The following is a 13,729-nucleotide window of genomic DNA, read 5'->3' as shown; positions in this document are numbered from 1 at the left end:
TGTTTCCCACTTAGAGAAGTTACTTTAGCATTTGTTGTAGAGTTGTTTGGTAGTGTTGCATTCTCTTAGCTTTTGCTTGTCTGTAAAGCTTTTGATTTCTCCATCAAATCTGAATGAGATGCTAGCCGGGTAGAGTAATCTTGGTTGTAGGTTCTTCCCTTTCATCACTTTAGATATATCGTGCCACTCCCTTCTGGTTTGTAGAGTTTCTGCTGAGAAATCAGCTGTCATCCTTATGGGAGATCCCTTGTATGTTATTTGTCATTTTTCCCTTATTGCTTATAATAATTTTTCTTTGACTTTAATTTTTGGCGATTTGATTACTGTGTGTCTCGGCATGTTTTTCCTTGGGTTTATCCTGTCTGGGACTCTCTGCACTTCCTGGACTTGGGTGGCTATTTCCTTTCCCATGTTAGGAAAGTTTTCAACTATAATCTTTTCAAATATTTTCTCGGGTCTTTTCTCTCTCTCTTCTCCTTCTGGGATCCCTATAATGCGAATGTTGTTGCATTTAATGTTGTCCCAGAGGTCTCTTATGCTGTCTTCATTTCTTTCATTCTTTATTCTGTTCACGGCAGTGATTTCCACCATTCTGTTTTCCAGGTCACTTAACCGTTCTTCTGCCTCACTTATTCTGCTATTGATTCCTTTTAGTGCATTTTTCATTTCAGCTATTGTATTGTTCACCTCTGTTTGTTTGTTCTTTAATTCTTCTAGGTGTTTGTTCTTTCATTCTTCTAGGTCTTTGTTAAACATTTCTTGCATCTTCTCCATCTTTGCCTCCATTCTTTTTCGGAGGTCCTGGATCATCTTCACTATCATTATTCTGAATTCTTTTTCTGGAAGGTTGCCTATCTCCACTTCATTTAGTTGTTCTTCTGGGGTTTTAACTTGTTCCTTCATCTGGTACATAGTCCTCTGCCTTTTCATTTTGTCTGTCTTTCTGTGAATGTGGTTTTCGTTCCACAGGCTGCAGGATTGTAGTTCTTCTTGCTTCTGCTGTCTACTGTCTGCTGGAAGAGGCTATCTAAGAGGCTTGTGCAAGCTTCCTGATGGGAGGGACTGGTGGTGGGTAGAGCTGGGTGTTGCTCTGGTGGGCAGAGCTCAGTAAAACTTTAATCAGCTTGCCTGCTGATGGGTGGAGCTCTGTTCCCTCCCTGTTGGTTGTTTGGCCTGAGGCAACCCAACACTGGAGACTACAGGCTCTTTGGTAGGGCTAATGGCAGACTCCGGGAGGGTTCCTGCCCAGGAGTACTTCCCAGAACTTCTGCCGCCAGTGCCCTTGTCCCCACGGTGAGCCACAGACACCCCCTGCCTCTGCAGGAGACCCTCCAACTCTAGCAGGTAGGTCTGGTTCAGTCTTCTATGCGTCACTGCCTCTTCCCCCTGGGTCCTGATGCACACACTACTTTGTGTGTGCCCTCCAAAAGTGGAATCTCTCCCCCACTCCTGTCAAAGTCCTGCAATCAAATCCTGCTAGCCTTCAAAGTCTGATTCTCTGGGAATTTCCCCTCCCGTTGCCGGACCCCCAGGTTGGGAAGCCTGACGTGGGGCTCAGAACCTTCACTCCAGTGGGTGGACTTCTGTGGTATAATTGTTCTCCAGTTTGTGAGTCACCTACCCAGCAGTTATGGGATTTGATTTTATTGTGATTGCGCCCCTCCTACCATCTCATTGTGGCTTCTCCTTTGTCTTTGGATGTTGGGTATCTTTTTTGGTGAGTTCCAGCGTCTTCCTGTCAATGATTGTTCAGCAGTTAGTTGTGATTCTGGTGCTCTCGCAAGAGGGAGTGAGCGCATGTCCTTCTACTCTGCCATCTTGAACCAATCTCCTCCAGTTCTTACGTCTTTTAATTTTTATTATTGCTTTACCACATACTTGATATTTCTGACTATGTGCTAGACATTAGTTTGTAAAACTGTAGACATAATTTGAGGACAGAATTGCTTTATTATCCTCCAGAGTTAATTTACACTTGCTTCTGCCAAGTGCCTAGGAACACCAGCAATCCAGATGCATTAGTCCAATTTCAGGATTCTGACTTTGATGATATTCCTCACCAAAATTGTAACTGCTCTGTCTTGACCTTTATTTTTTCATTGCTTTTCGGAGATTCACAACTAATTTCTAAGAAAAATTCCCAAATCAATTGACATTAGCCCACCTTCTCAATGGAAGTTAAGCTATTCATTTAGCTCATTCTCCACGTAACTGTTGAATATTACCAGTCAGGCAAAAATTTTACTTAGGCAACTTAACTGGTTACTGACTTTTATGCAAGTTCTAGGTTTATACTAAGATGTTCTGTATATGTTACAGACATGTATATTATTTACTTATTTTTTTATTTATATTCTAACGCAAGGTAAAAATCATTTGTGGTAGTTCACAGCACTATTCCATAGCACAATGTGTAACACAGATTAATTATTCAATAAATATGCAAATAATTAGGAATTCAAAGAAATAAACCCATAAAGAAATAAAGCTAGGTCAACTCCATCATTTATCAACAAGTAAAAGTATATCCAAATAAGAAAGTGCCTAGACCACTTTTCCTACAGATAATTATGGCTTGGTATGTCTTTTGCACAATATACAGATTCAGTACAGTAATGCTGGTATATCATAACCACCACACACACATGCACACCCACAAGAAATAAAAATGAAGGAGACATGTAGTGTATTCAGAAAATGATTATTCAAACAATTCAGGAAAAACACTGAAGACATCTCAACTACTACCCTATAATGATGGTCTGAGTAAAAGTCCTCTGAAGTCTTCAAGCTCTGTGCTATTACCTCCTCCTTTTTGAGTCCTTATAATCAAACACTTAAAATTACACAGAGTTCATCTTTTTACCATCTTGTAAGAAAATGTCCATCTATGGATATCACTGCCTTATTTACTGCAGCTTATAGTTCTTGCAGTACACTAAATTCAACTATACAGATAAATGCAGGTGCAAAATTTAGTAGAAAACATAATTTTTCAAATCCCATTCACATAACACTGCACTGTACCCTAGAATGGACCGCATGTTCCATCCAATAGTTTAAAATCATCATACTTTAAAATGGAAAGGTCTTGTTGGAATATTTTATGTAGTTACAGGTGCCATATTTTAAGAAGAATATTGATGATACAAACTCTGACAAGATGGAATGCGTTCAGAAAGGCAACCCAGGCTCTGCCCTGACAGCAGCAAGGACTCCGGCAGCACCTGGGTGTGCTCTGGCAGGTCTTTGGGCAGCAGACCGGAATGCTGAAGGCCAAGATCCTCTTTGTGGGGCCCTGTGAGAGTGGAAAAACCTTTTGGGCCAACTTCCTGACAAAATCTTCTGACATCGCCAAATACAACCCAACCCAAGGAATGAGGATCCTGGAATTTGAGAACCCATATGTTACCAGCAACAACAAATGCACAGGGTGTGAATCTGAGCTCTGGGATTGTGGTGGCGATCCAGTGTTCGAGTCTTGCTGGCCAGCCCTGATGAGGGACTCTTATGGGGTGGTGATCATCTTCAATGCTGACATCCCAAGCCACCTGAAGGAAACTGAGATGTGGTATTCCTGCTTCGTCCAGCAGCAGTTTTTACAGGATACTCAATATCTGTTGAGTGCACACCATAAACCAGGCTCTGGAAGTGACAAAGCAAACCCAGCTTTGGCGCCATCCTTGAACAAGCTGAAGCTGGTGCACTCAAATCTTAAGGATGACCGGAAGAGATCAGGATGGAGTTCATGAAGTATTTAAGAAGCATAATCAACTCAGTGTCTGAGAGCAGAGACTGGGAGGAGATGTCAATTATCAATTAACCGGCCTTCACCTAGATGCTTCCGCATCCCAAATGAAGTCAATTTTAGTGCAAATCTGAAATCCATCCACCTACTGAGGTTCTCATCTCCCTTTGGCTGTAGAAGACATTTTCCTTATTTGGCCAAAGGTAACAGTCAGCCAGGGAGTTGACTCATACCATCTATTCTCTGTCCTTAGTTCAGTTGAGAAAATCCTGTTACTGAATTCTGATTGCTTTGCCCCAGATCTCTCCAAAGAGCTGGAAAACTGAGGTGTTTTTTGCTTCCCCTTCACATTATGTCACATTACAAAAGTTGTGGAATTGTAACTGTCATAGCCCAGTGATAGCAACAGTAGTTTAAACCACGTGGATTGGTTTAAATGTGATTTTCATTCCTTAATCTGTACAATTTGCCTAGAATATTTTTGAAAAATATTAGCATTTAACTTCTCCAACATTTTATTTTTATTTAGACGTCCTTGATATCTGGACACCATATCACACTGGAAGGTGGAATACATATACTTCTTCTAAAAAGTTTTTTTATTATCTCAGGGGAATTTAATTCTTAAATGTTATTTCATAAAATACAGGAAAAACAATGTTATGCTGTCATAACACCCATTTGTAAAAATAGTCAAAAGATTTAATGCTCAGGATAACCAAACATGGTGAGTTTATAGCTTATTGTACAAGTTTGTTTTAGTGATCTTTCAAATTGTTGTTCTTTCATAAATTTTACTTTTTGAATTTTGTAATATAGCCAACCTGAAAATATATTAACTAGATCAAAAGTTAGATGTAGGGACTTCCCTGGTGGCACAGTGGTTAAGAATCCGCCTGCCAATGCAGGGGACACGGGTTCCATCCCTGGTCTGAGAAGACCCCATATGCCGCAGAGCAACTAAGCCCATGCGCCCCAACTACTGAGCCTGTGCTCTAGAGCCCATGAGCCACAACTACTGAGCCTGCATGCTGCAACTACTGAAGCCTGTGCACCTAGAGCCCATGCTCTGCAACAAGAGAAGCCACCGCAATGAGAAGCCCACGTGCTGCAACAAAGAGTAGCCCCTGCTCACCACAAGTAGAGAAAGCCTGCACACAGCAACGAAGACACAACATAGCCAAAAAAAAAAAAACCAAACATGTTAGATGTAGGTCTTTTCAACTGAGAGTGGAAGAAAAGTAGAGACACTTACAAGAGATGAAAAATATGCCTAGCTGTGTTTCACTCTTACAATGAAGAGGGCTGAAATGCAGCCGTTTGGGCAGTCTGCTTGAGAGAGTGGTGTTGGCAGATAATGACAGTTCCCTGGTAAATTTAGATTGAACTATAGTCAACTCTTAGTAAACTGCCTGGATTACCAGTGAGCACATTTTAAGCCCAGGTTAATTTCCTTTTGCCTGACCTCCACTCAGTTGGAACTTTTGCAAGGAACACAAGATAATGTTAACGCAAACTGTAGTAAATCTTCCTTATGTAATACCTGCAATAATACTAATTGATGTTGAGACTACAGCTCCAAAACAGAGATTATTTTTATCTGATATTTTAATGATTATCCAAGAGCTCAGTAGAAAAATTAACCCAGCAGCTTTCATTTACATTCATAGCCAGAGTACAACCCTTGGGAGTCCTTGAATTGAGAAAAATGTTTTAAAATTTAAGAGGCCACATGTGCAGAGGTTACAAGAGACCATTTAATGAAGAAGTCTCCCTGTCTTACCTGTCCCCAAACCCCAGCCCCTCTCCAGAAGCCCCCTTACCTTCTGTATTCTATCAGAAGTCTGTGCACATACAAATGTGCTTTATTAAAGGAAACAGTAGCAAACTATTCACACTTTTTTACAGCTTGCTTTTTTCACTTTTTTTTATTTGGAGGATTTGTGTAAATATATACAGAGCTGCCTTTTTCTTTTTTACAGCTGCATAATATTCCACTTAACCATTTATTTGGGAATTTTATATTACATATTTTTACTAACAAAAAAAAGAGAAAGAAAGGCAACCCAAAACAATATAACGTCTGTAAAACATATACATGAAAAATTATGAGAAACAGAAGCAGTTAATAAGTTAATAAAAAATTTATTAATAAAGTTATCTTTTATTATTTGAAGGTCTGAACTACAGAACTGATTAGACTGTTTCTGAGATTCTCTAGATAAGGAATCAGGATACAAATGGGTGCCTACTGTAAAAAGCCAAATGTCAACTAAATATATGAAACAATCTAGAAATTTGAACAAAATAAAAAGAACAGTCTTGAAGAGTACTGAGAAACTTATAAACTAAAAGTATCAAGCAAAGGCTAAAAGCTTTTTTATAGGGAAGAAGATAGGAATAATTAAAAATTTTAAGATTGCTTCTAAAACTTAAGATTCTATTACTGTTTAGAATTACTTTTTTGCCTTCCATCAAATTACTGGCTTAAAAAAATTATACCATGAGTGCATAAAGTCTATCATCTGTAAAGAAATAATTTTCCTCACCCTATGGTAAAAAGATTTTTAAAATGTGACACAATGGATTTTTGCTTTCATTTATAATATATAATGCTTATATATTTTTACATATAATAAAACATATATAATATAAATTACTATATATTATATATAAATATATAATAGTATGTATTAATCTATTACCCAATAAAAAATCCTGCCCCAATATATATATTGTAATACAGTATATATAAAAATAAATATTAAGTATATATAAATATTTATGTATATCATAAGTATATATAATGTTAATTATATATCTATATAAACATTATATATATAGTATATTACATATAAAAATATATGATATATTTCAGAGAATGAAATTGTGCTTATACAGGTATGTGATCAACTTTGTATGATTTATTTTAATTAGTTCAAATTTTAAAATGTACACACATACATACATGTGTATATATGTATAACATATGTATGTATATGTGTATATATATTTATGATCTGTTCTAACAATATTTTCTGATAAAGATTATTATAAAATAAATTAATAGGTAGTTTAACATCTTTCAAAACACTTAAAAAGTTTTTCAAGTACTTCCACTTTATGAGTAGTGCTACAAAATTAACTATTTTGATATAGAAAGAATATTTCACAAACTAAAACTATTTAGAACATAATAAAATAAAACGTCAAAACTGGATCACTCATTTATTATTCATTATAACAATAATATTACATAATGCATGGGTAGGAATTTTAGAAGGAAACAAGGAATGAATGCATCCTCCTTGTTAAAAACTGAACCAAGGCTACTCTTTGAGCATGATTCTTTTCAGCCCTGTGAAACCCCTGATTGTCCCTGTTAATTCTAGATAGTTTCAATGCACAAACATAAGTACTCACAGAAGACATATATTGTCATTTTAGGGTGTTAATAATAAACAAAAATGCTGGCATTCTGCATAACAAAGGACATCTCTAAAATGTTAAATTAAGGAGTGAGTATACTTGCCTGACCAGGGTAATATCCATATCCTTCTGGATAAGTTCAGTCTGTTTATTATTCAACTGTAATGATAGAGCATTATATTTACTCTGTGATACTTCAATTTCTTTCCTTGCTTCGATTAAATTGTCTTCAAAGGCCTAAAATTAGAGCACTCATATCACAAATATAATAAATATCAAATAAATAAATAAAATTAAAAGCCTGTTATATTTAATCCACAAAATAACAGTGAAAAATCAGTAGTGCTTTAAATTTTGTTTTCATTAAATTAAAAAATGTTAATACAATCAATAAATTTTACACCAGTCACAGGTTACTTTTTTCAGAAACTGTAAAAGTATCATCGTCTCCTGGTGTGAAAGTTAAGAATCTGAAGCTAATAAACTTGAAAATCTATGTAGTAATTTACTTATTAAAATTACAGTAAAGTATTATATAATGAAAAAAGTTAATTACAATGAAAAAAAGAGCTCATTTACTTAAATATTACTCAAAACAAATAGATATTTTATTATTTCCTCAACTTTAAATGCAGATACACTCGAGAAGAAAAAAATGGTGCAGCAAAAAAATAAAAATAATTTTACAATGTTTCAGGTTCAGATCATGCTGAGTTCACTTGATTGTGGTAAAATTTCACCTAAAGTTCAAAGTTGGTCTTTTCCTCTTGATAATTCTCTAAATCTTTTTTTCATTTTGAAACAATTTTAAAACTGATGTACAAGGAATAAAGATGCAGATGCAGAGAATGGACTTGAGGACACAGGGAGGGGGAAGGGTAAGCTGGGACGAAGTGAGAGAGTGGCATGGACATATATACACTACCAAATGTAAAATAGATAGCTAGTGGGAAGCAGCTGCATGACACAGGGAGATCAGCTGGGTGCTTTGAGTCCACCTAAAGGGATGGGATAGGGAGGGTGTGAGGGAGATGCAAGAGGAAGGAGAAATGGAAATATATGTATATGTATAGCTGATTCACTTTGTTACACAGCAGAAACTAACACACCATTGTAAAGTAATTATACTCTGATAAAGATGTTAAAAAAGAAAAACTGATGTACATTTTTTCAAAAATATTTTTTCTCAAAAATATATTATAAAATTAATTTATTTTCATAAAATATTAAATAAATATTTTATCTAAAAGTAGAGGATACCCCAAAATACACTATACATTCATTATGTACAAAAGCGAGCAACAAGCTTTAGGTCAAGCACTAAAAATCTACTCTAGCAATGCACCCATACCTCATATATTCTCCCTGCAGTAACTAGAATGAACTTTTGAAGATAAAAATATTGGCTTTCAGCCAAGATAGCACTGTGAGTACATGCATATCTCACTTTATCATGTTTCCCGTTATTGCACTTCACTGATATTGCATTTTTTTACAAATTGAAGGATTGTGGTAACCCTGCATCAAACAAGTCTATCAATGCCATTTTTCCAACATTTGCTCACTTCATGTCTCAGCGCCATACTTTGGTAATTCAAACTCTTTCATTATTATTATATTTGTTATGGTGACCTGTGATGAATGATATTTGATGTTACTACTACAACTTGCTAAAGGCTCAGATGACAGTTAGCTGTTTTTAGCAATAAAATATTTTTTTAAGATATGTAAACTGTTGTTTTATAAGAAGAATTTAAGAAGAATTACTTCTTAAATTCCCATTTATTAAAAAAGAGTAATGATAGATATATAGGTGGGTGTGTAGGTGGATGTAAGAGAGAAAGAGAGAAGGAAACGTGGAAGGAAAGGGAAATGAGAGAAGGGAAGGGAAGGCAGAAAATAACAGGTGTTCGCTGGGACGTGAAGAATTAGGAACCTTTGTGTGTTGCTGGGACTGTAAAAATACTCTCAAAAACAGTATGGGGGGGTTTCAAAACATAAAAAACAGGACCACCATATAATCCAGCAATCCCACATCTGCATATACATTTAAAAAAACTAAAAGCAGGTTCTTGAAGAGATATCTGTAAACCCATGTTTGTAGCAGCACTATTCACAATAGCCAAGTGGCAGCAACCTAAACGTCAAATGAATAAACAAAACGTGCTATACACATAAAATGAAGCACAATGCAGCCCCCAAAGGAAAGCCTGTCACATGCTACCACATGGATGAACCTTGAGGACATTATGCCTAATGAAACAAATCAGTCACAAAAGGACAAATACCAGATGACTCCACTTATATGAAGTATCTAAAGTAGTCAAATTAATAGATACACAGAATAGAACGGTAGTTACCAAGGCCTAGGGTAAGGGAGCACTAAGCAGTTGTTATTAAAAAACAGAGTTGCAGGTCTTGAAGTCAACAAAGTTCTGGAGATCTCTTTCACAGCAATGTAAATATAGTTAACACTACTGAACTGTACACTTAAAAATGGTTAAGATGGTTAATTTTATGTTATGTGTTTTTTACCACAATAAACAAGGAAGGAAATTTTGACATATGAAAGAACATGGATGGACCTTGAGATAATTATGGAAAGCCAAATAAGCCACTTACAAAAAATAATGTATGACTCCACTTATATGAAGAATCACATAGAGACACAAAGCAGACTAGTGGATGCCTGGAGCTGGGGGGAAGAGAAATGGGAAGTTGTTTTTGAATATAGTTTCACTTTTGAAGGATGAAATGTTTCTGCAACTTGGTTGCATACCAATGTGTATATACTTAACACTGCTGAACTGTATACTTAAAATGATAAAAGATTCTAAATTTTATGTTATATTACTTAACCACAATTTAAAAAAAACCTTATGGAGAGGCCAAGATTTAATTAGATTAGACTGTGGAGCAATTTGTGTCCCAGGATATTGACAAAAACAACAGAAGAATCTAATCAGTCATCAGTTTTTGGAGGCCAACAGCTGGGTGTGATACCAACAGACATATTAACAAACAAACATATTAACAGACAGATCAAGAGACAGACACATAAACAGACAAATCAAGAGAAGCAACAGTGAAGGAGAGCCCTGCTAAAATCACAGGGTGAATGTGCACATGTCCAGGTCTGTGCTTTATGAAAAGCAACCACGAGAGACTGTTAACAGCATGGGAAACAGATTTCCTAAAATGGCCCAATGAAAACATTAAAAAAACAATGAGCAAACGTCAACAAGCCCTGATGTTATGGCAGTGAGGAACCAGTATCCAAAACTGCTACAGTGGGAATTCCCTGGCGGTCCAGTGGTTAGGACACCACACTTTCACTGCTGAGGGTGCCAGTCCAATCCCTGGTCAGGGAACTAAGATCCCACAAGCCATGCAGCGCAGCCAAAAACAAACACAAACAAACAGACAAAACAAAAAACAAAAACCCGAACTGCTACACTATATAATTTTATTTTTATTAATTTTTTTTTGCTTTGAAAAAGTTACTTTTCTTTTTACTTTATTTTAGATTTATTTTTATTAAGATAACATTGGTTTATAATATTATATGTTTCATGTGTACAACATTATATTTCTATTTCTGTATACCCTACAGCATGCTCACCACCAAAAATTTAGTTTCCATCCATCACCATACAGTTAACCCCTTTTATCCATTTCACCCCCCACCACCACAACTTCCCCTGGTAACCACTACTGTGCTCTCTGTATCTATATGATTGTTTCTCTTTAGTTTATTTTGGTTTTTGTCTGTTTCCTTTTTGTATTCCACATATTAGTGAAATCACACAGTTCTCCATCTGACTCTTTTACTTAGTATAATACCCTCAAGGTCCATACATATTGTCACAAATGGCAAGATTCCATCTTTTTGATGGCTGAGTAGTATTCTACTCTGTGCATATGTGTGTGAATGTGTGTATGTGCGTGCGTGTGTGTGTGTGTGTATACCGTATCTTCTTTATCCATTTATTGGTTGATGGGAACTCAGGTTGTTTCTATATCTTAGCTATTGTAAATAATATCACAATGAACATAATGGTGCATATATCTTTTTGAATTAGTGTTTTCATATTCTTTGAATAAATACCCAGACATGGGGTAGCTGAATCATATGGTAGCTCCATTCTTAATTTTTTGCACTCTTCATACAGTTTTCCACAGTGGATGCACCAATTTACATTCCCATCAAGACTATCTGAGGCTCCCCTTTTCTCGACATCCTCAACAGCACCTGTTATTTCTTGTCTTTTTGATAATAGCCATTCTAACAGGAGTGAGCTGATATCTCATTGTGGTTTTGATTTGCATTTCCCTAATAATTAGTGATGTTGAACACCTTTTCATGTGCCTGTTGGCCATCTGCATGTCTTCTTTGGGAAAATGTCTAATCAGGTCCTCTGCCCACTTATTAATTGGATTGTTTATTTCTTGAGTTGTATGAGTTCTTTATATATTTTGGATTTTACCTTTTATCAGATATATCATTTGCAAATGTCTTTTCCATTCAGTAGATTGCCTTTTCATTTTGTACATGGTATTCTTTGCTGTGCAGAAGCTTTTTAGGATGATGTAGTCCCATTTGTTTATTTTTGCTTTTGTTTCCCTTGCCTGAAAAGACGTACCCAGAAAGACACGGTTAAGACCAGTGTCAAAGCACATAAAGCCTATGTTATCCTCTGAGTTTTATGGTTTCATGACTTACATTTAAGTCTTTAATCCATTTTGAGTTGATTTTTGTGTATGGTGTGGGACAGTGGTCTAGTTTCATTTTTTTGCATGTGGCTGTCCAGTTTTCCCAACACCATTTATTGAAAAGGCTATAATGTCTTTATATATATATGTTCCTTTGTTGTATATTAATTACCTGTTTATGTGTTGGTTTATTTCTGGGTGCTCAATTCTATTCCATTGATCTATGTATCTGTTTTTCTGAAAATATCATGCTGTTTTGATTAATATGGCTTTGTAGTCTAGCTGGAAATCATGGACTGTGATACCTCCAGCTTTGTTCTTTTTTCTCAGGATTGCTTTGGCTATTCAGGGTCTTTTGTGGTTCCATTATAAATTTTAGAAACTTTTGTTCTATTTCTGTGAACAATGTCCTTTTGACTTGGAAACAGACTGAACTGAAGCTATATATTGTTTTAGGTAGTATGGGTATTTTAACAATGCTAATTCTTCCAACTCATAAGCATAAAATATTTTTCAATTTATGTGTCTTCTCCAATTTCCAGCAACAAGGTCTTACAGTTCTTAGTGTTCAGGTCTTTCACCTCCTTGGTTAAATTTATTCCGATGTATTTCATTCTTTTTGTTGTGATTATAAATATGACTTTTCTTAATTTCTCTTTCTGCTAGATCATTGTTAGCATATACAAACATAACAGAGTTTTGTATGTTGATTTTATACCCTGCAACTCTGCTGTATTTATTTTTTCTAATAGCCTTTTTTGTGGAGTTTTTATGGTTTTCTCTATATAAAATCATGTCATGCACAAACAGTGAGAGTTTTACCCCTTTCTTTCCGATTTGAATTCCTTTTATTTCTTTTTCTTTGCCTAATTGCTCTGGCTAGGACTTCCAATACTAGGACTTCCAATACTATGTTAAATAAGAGTGGCAAAAGTGGCCTCTTTGTCTTGTTGTCTTGTTCCTGATATTAGAGAGAGAGCTTTTAGTTTTTCACCACTTAGTATGATGCTAGATGTGGGCTTGTCATTTACAGCTCTCATTATGATGAGGTATGTTACTATTATAAACATTTAGTTGAGAATTTTTATCAAAAGCCGGTGTTGAATCTTGTCAAATGCCTTTTCTGCATCTATTGAGGTCATCATATGGTCTTCATCCTTTTGTTGATGTGATGTATCACGTTGATTGATTTGCAGATGTTGAAACCTCCTTCTATCACTGGGATAAATCCCACTTGATCACGGTGATGATTCTTTTTTTTTTTATTGCAGTACGTGGGCCTCTCACTGTTGTGGCCTCTCCTGTTGTGGAGCACAGGCTCCAGATGCGCAGGCTCAGAGGCCATGGCTCACGGGCCTAGCCGCTCCGCCGCATGTGGGATCCTCCCGGACCGGGGCACGAACCCGTGTCTCCCTGCATCGGCAGGCGGACTCTCAACCACTGCGCCACCAGGGAAGCCCAGTGATGATTCTTTTAATGTACTGTTTTACTTGGCTTGCTAATATTCTGTTCAGAATTTTTGCATCTATGTTCATCAAAGATATTGGCCTGTAATTTTCTTTTTTCTGTGTGTTGTCTTTGTCTGGTTTTGCTATGAGAGTGATGTTGGCCTAATAAACTGAGTTAGGAATCATTGACTCCTCTTCAGTTTTTTGGAAGAGTTTGAGAAGAACAGGTATTAAATCTTCTTTGAATGTTTGGTAGAATTCACTTGTGAAGTTGTCTAGGCCTGGGGAGCTTTTTGATTACTGTTTCAATTTCTATACTAGTTATGTGGTCTATTCAAATTTTCTATTTCTTCATGATTCAGTCTTGGAAGCTGTATGATTCTAAAAATTT

At 36.1% G+C, this 13,729-nt stretch overlaps 1 protein-coding gene and 1 pseudogene across 3 annotated transcripts in view; one reads left to right on the top strand and one right to left on the bottom strand.

The window, feature by feature from the left end:
- Positions 1 to 13,729, bottom strand: part of CNTLN (centlein) — a 331,029-nt gene that overhangs the window by 201,705 nt on the left and 115,595 nt on the right. For all 3 annotated transcript variants that reach the window (XM_060155107.1, XM_060155109.1, XM_060155108.1), the window contains exon 6: positions 7,277 to 7,414. In XM_060155107.1, the coding sequence (XP_060011090.1) occupies positions 7,277 to 7,414 (138 nt within the window). The remainder of the gene's footprint in view (positions 1 to 7,276; positions 7,415 to 13,729) is intronic.
- Positions 3,267 to 4,072, top strand: LOC132522907 (intraflagellar transport protein 22 homolog; annotated as a pseudogene).

This window comes from Lagenorhynchus albirostris, chromosome 7 (genome assembly GCF_949774975.1).
Source record: "Lagenorhynchus albirostris chromosome 7, mLagAlb1.1, whole genome shotgun sequence".
Taxonomy (NCBI): Eukaryota; Metazoa; Chordata; class Mammalia; order Artiodactyla; family Delphinidae; genus Lagenorhynchus; species Lagenorhynchus albirostris.
This window is presented reverse-complemented; position numbering and strand designations above follow the sequence as displayed.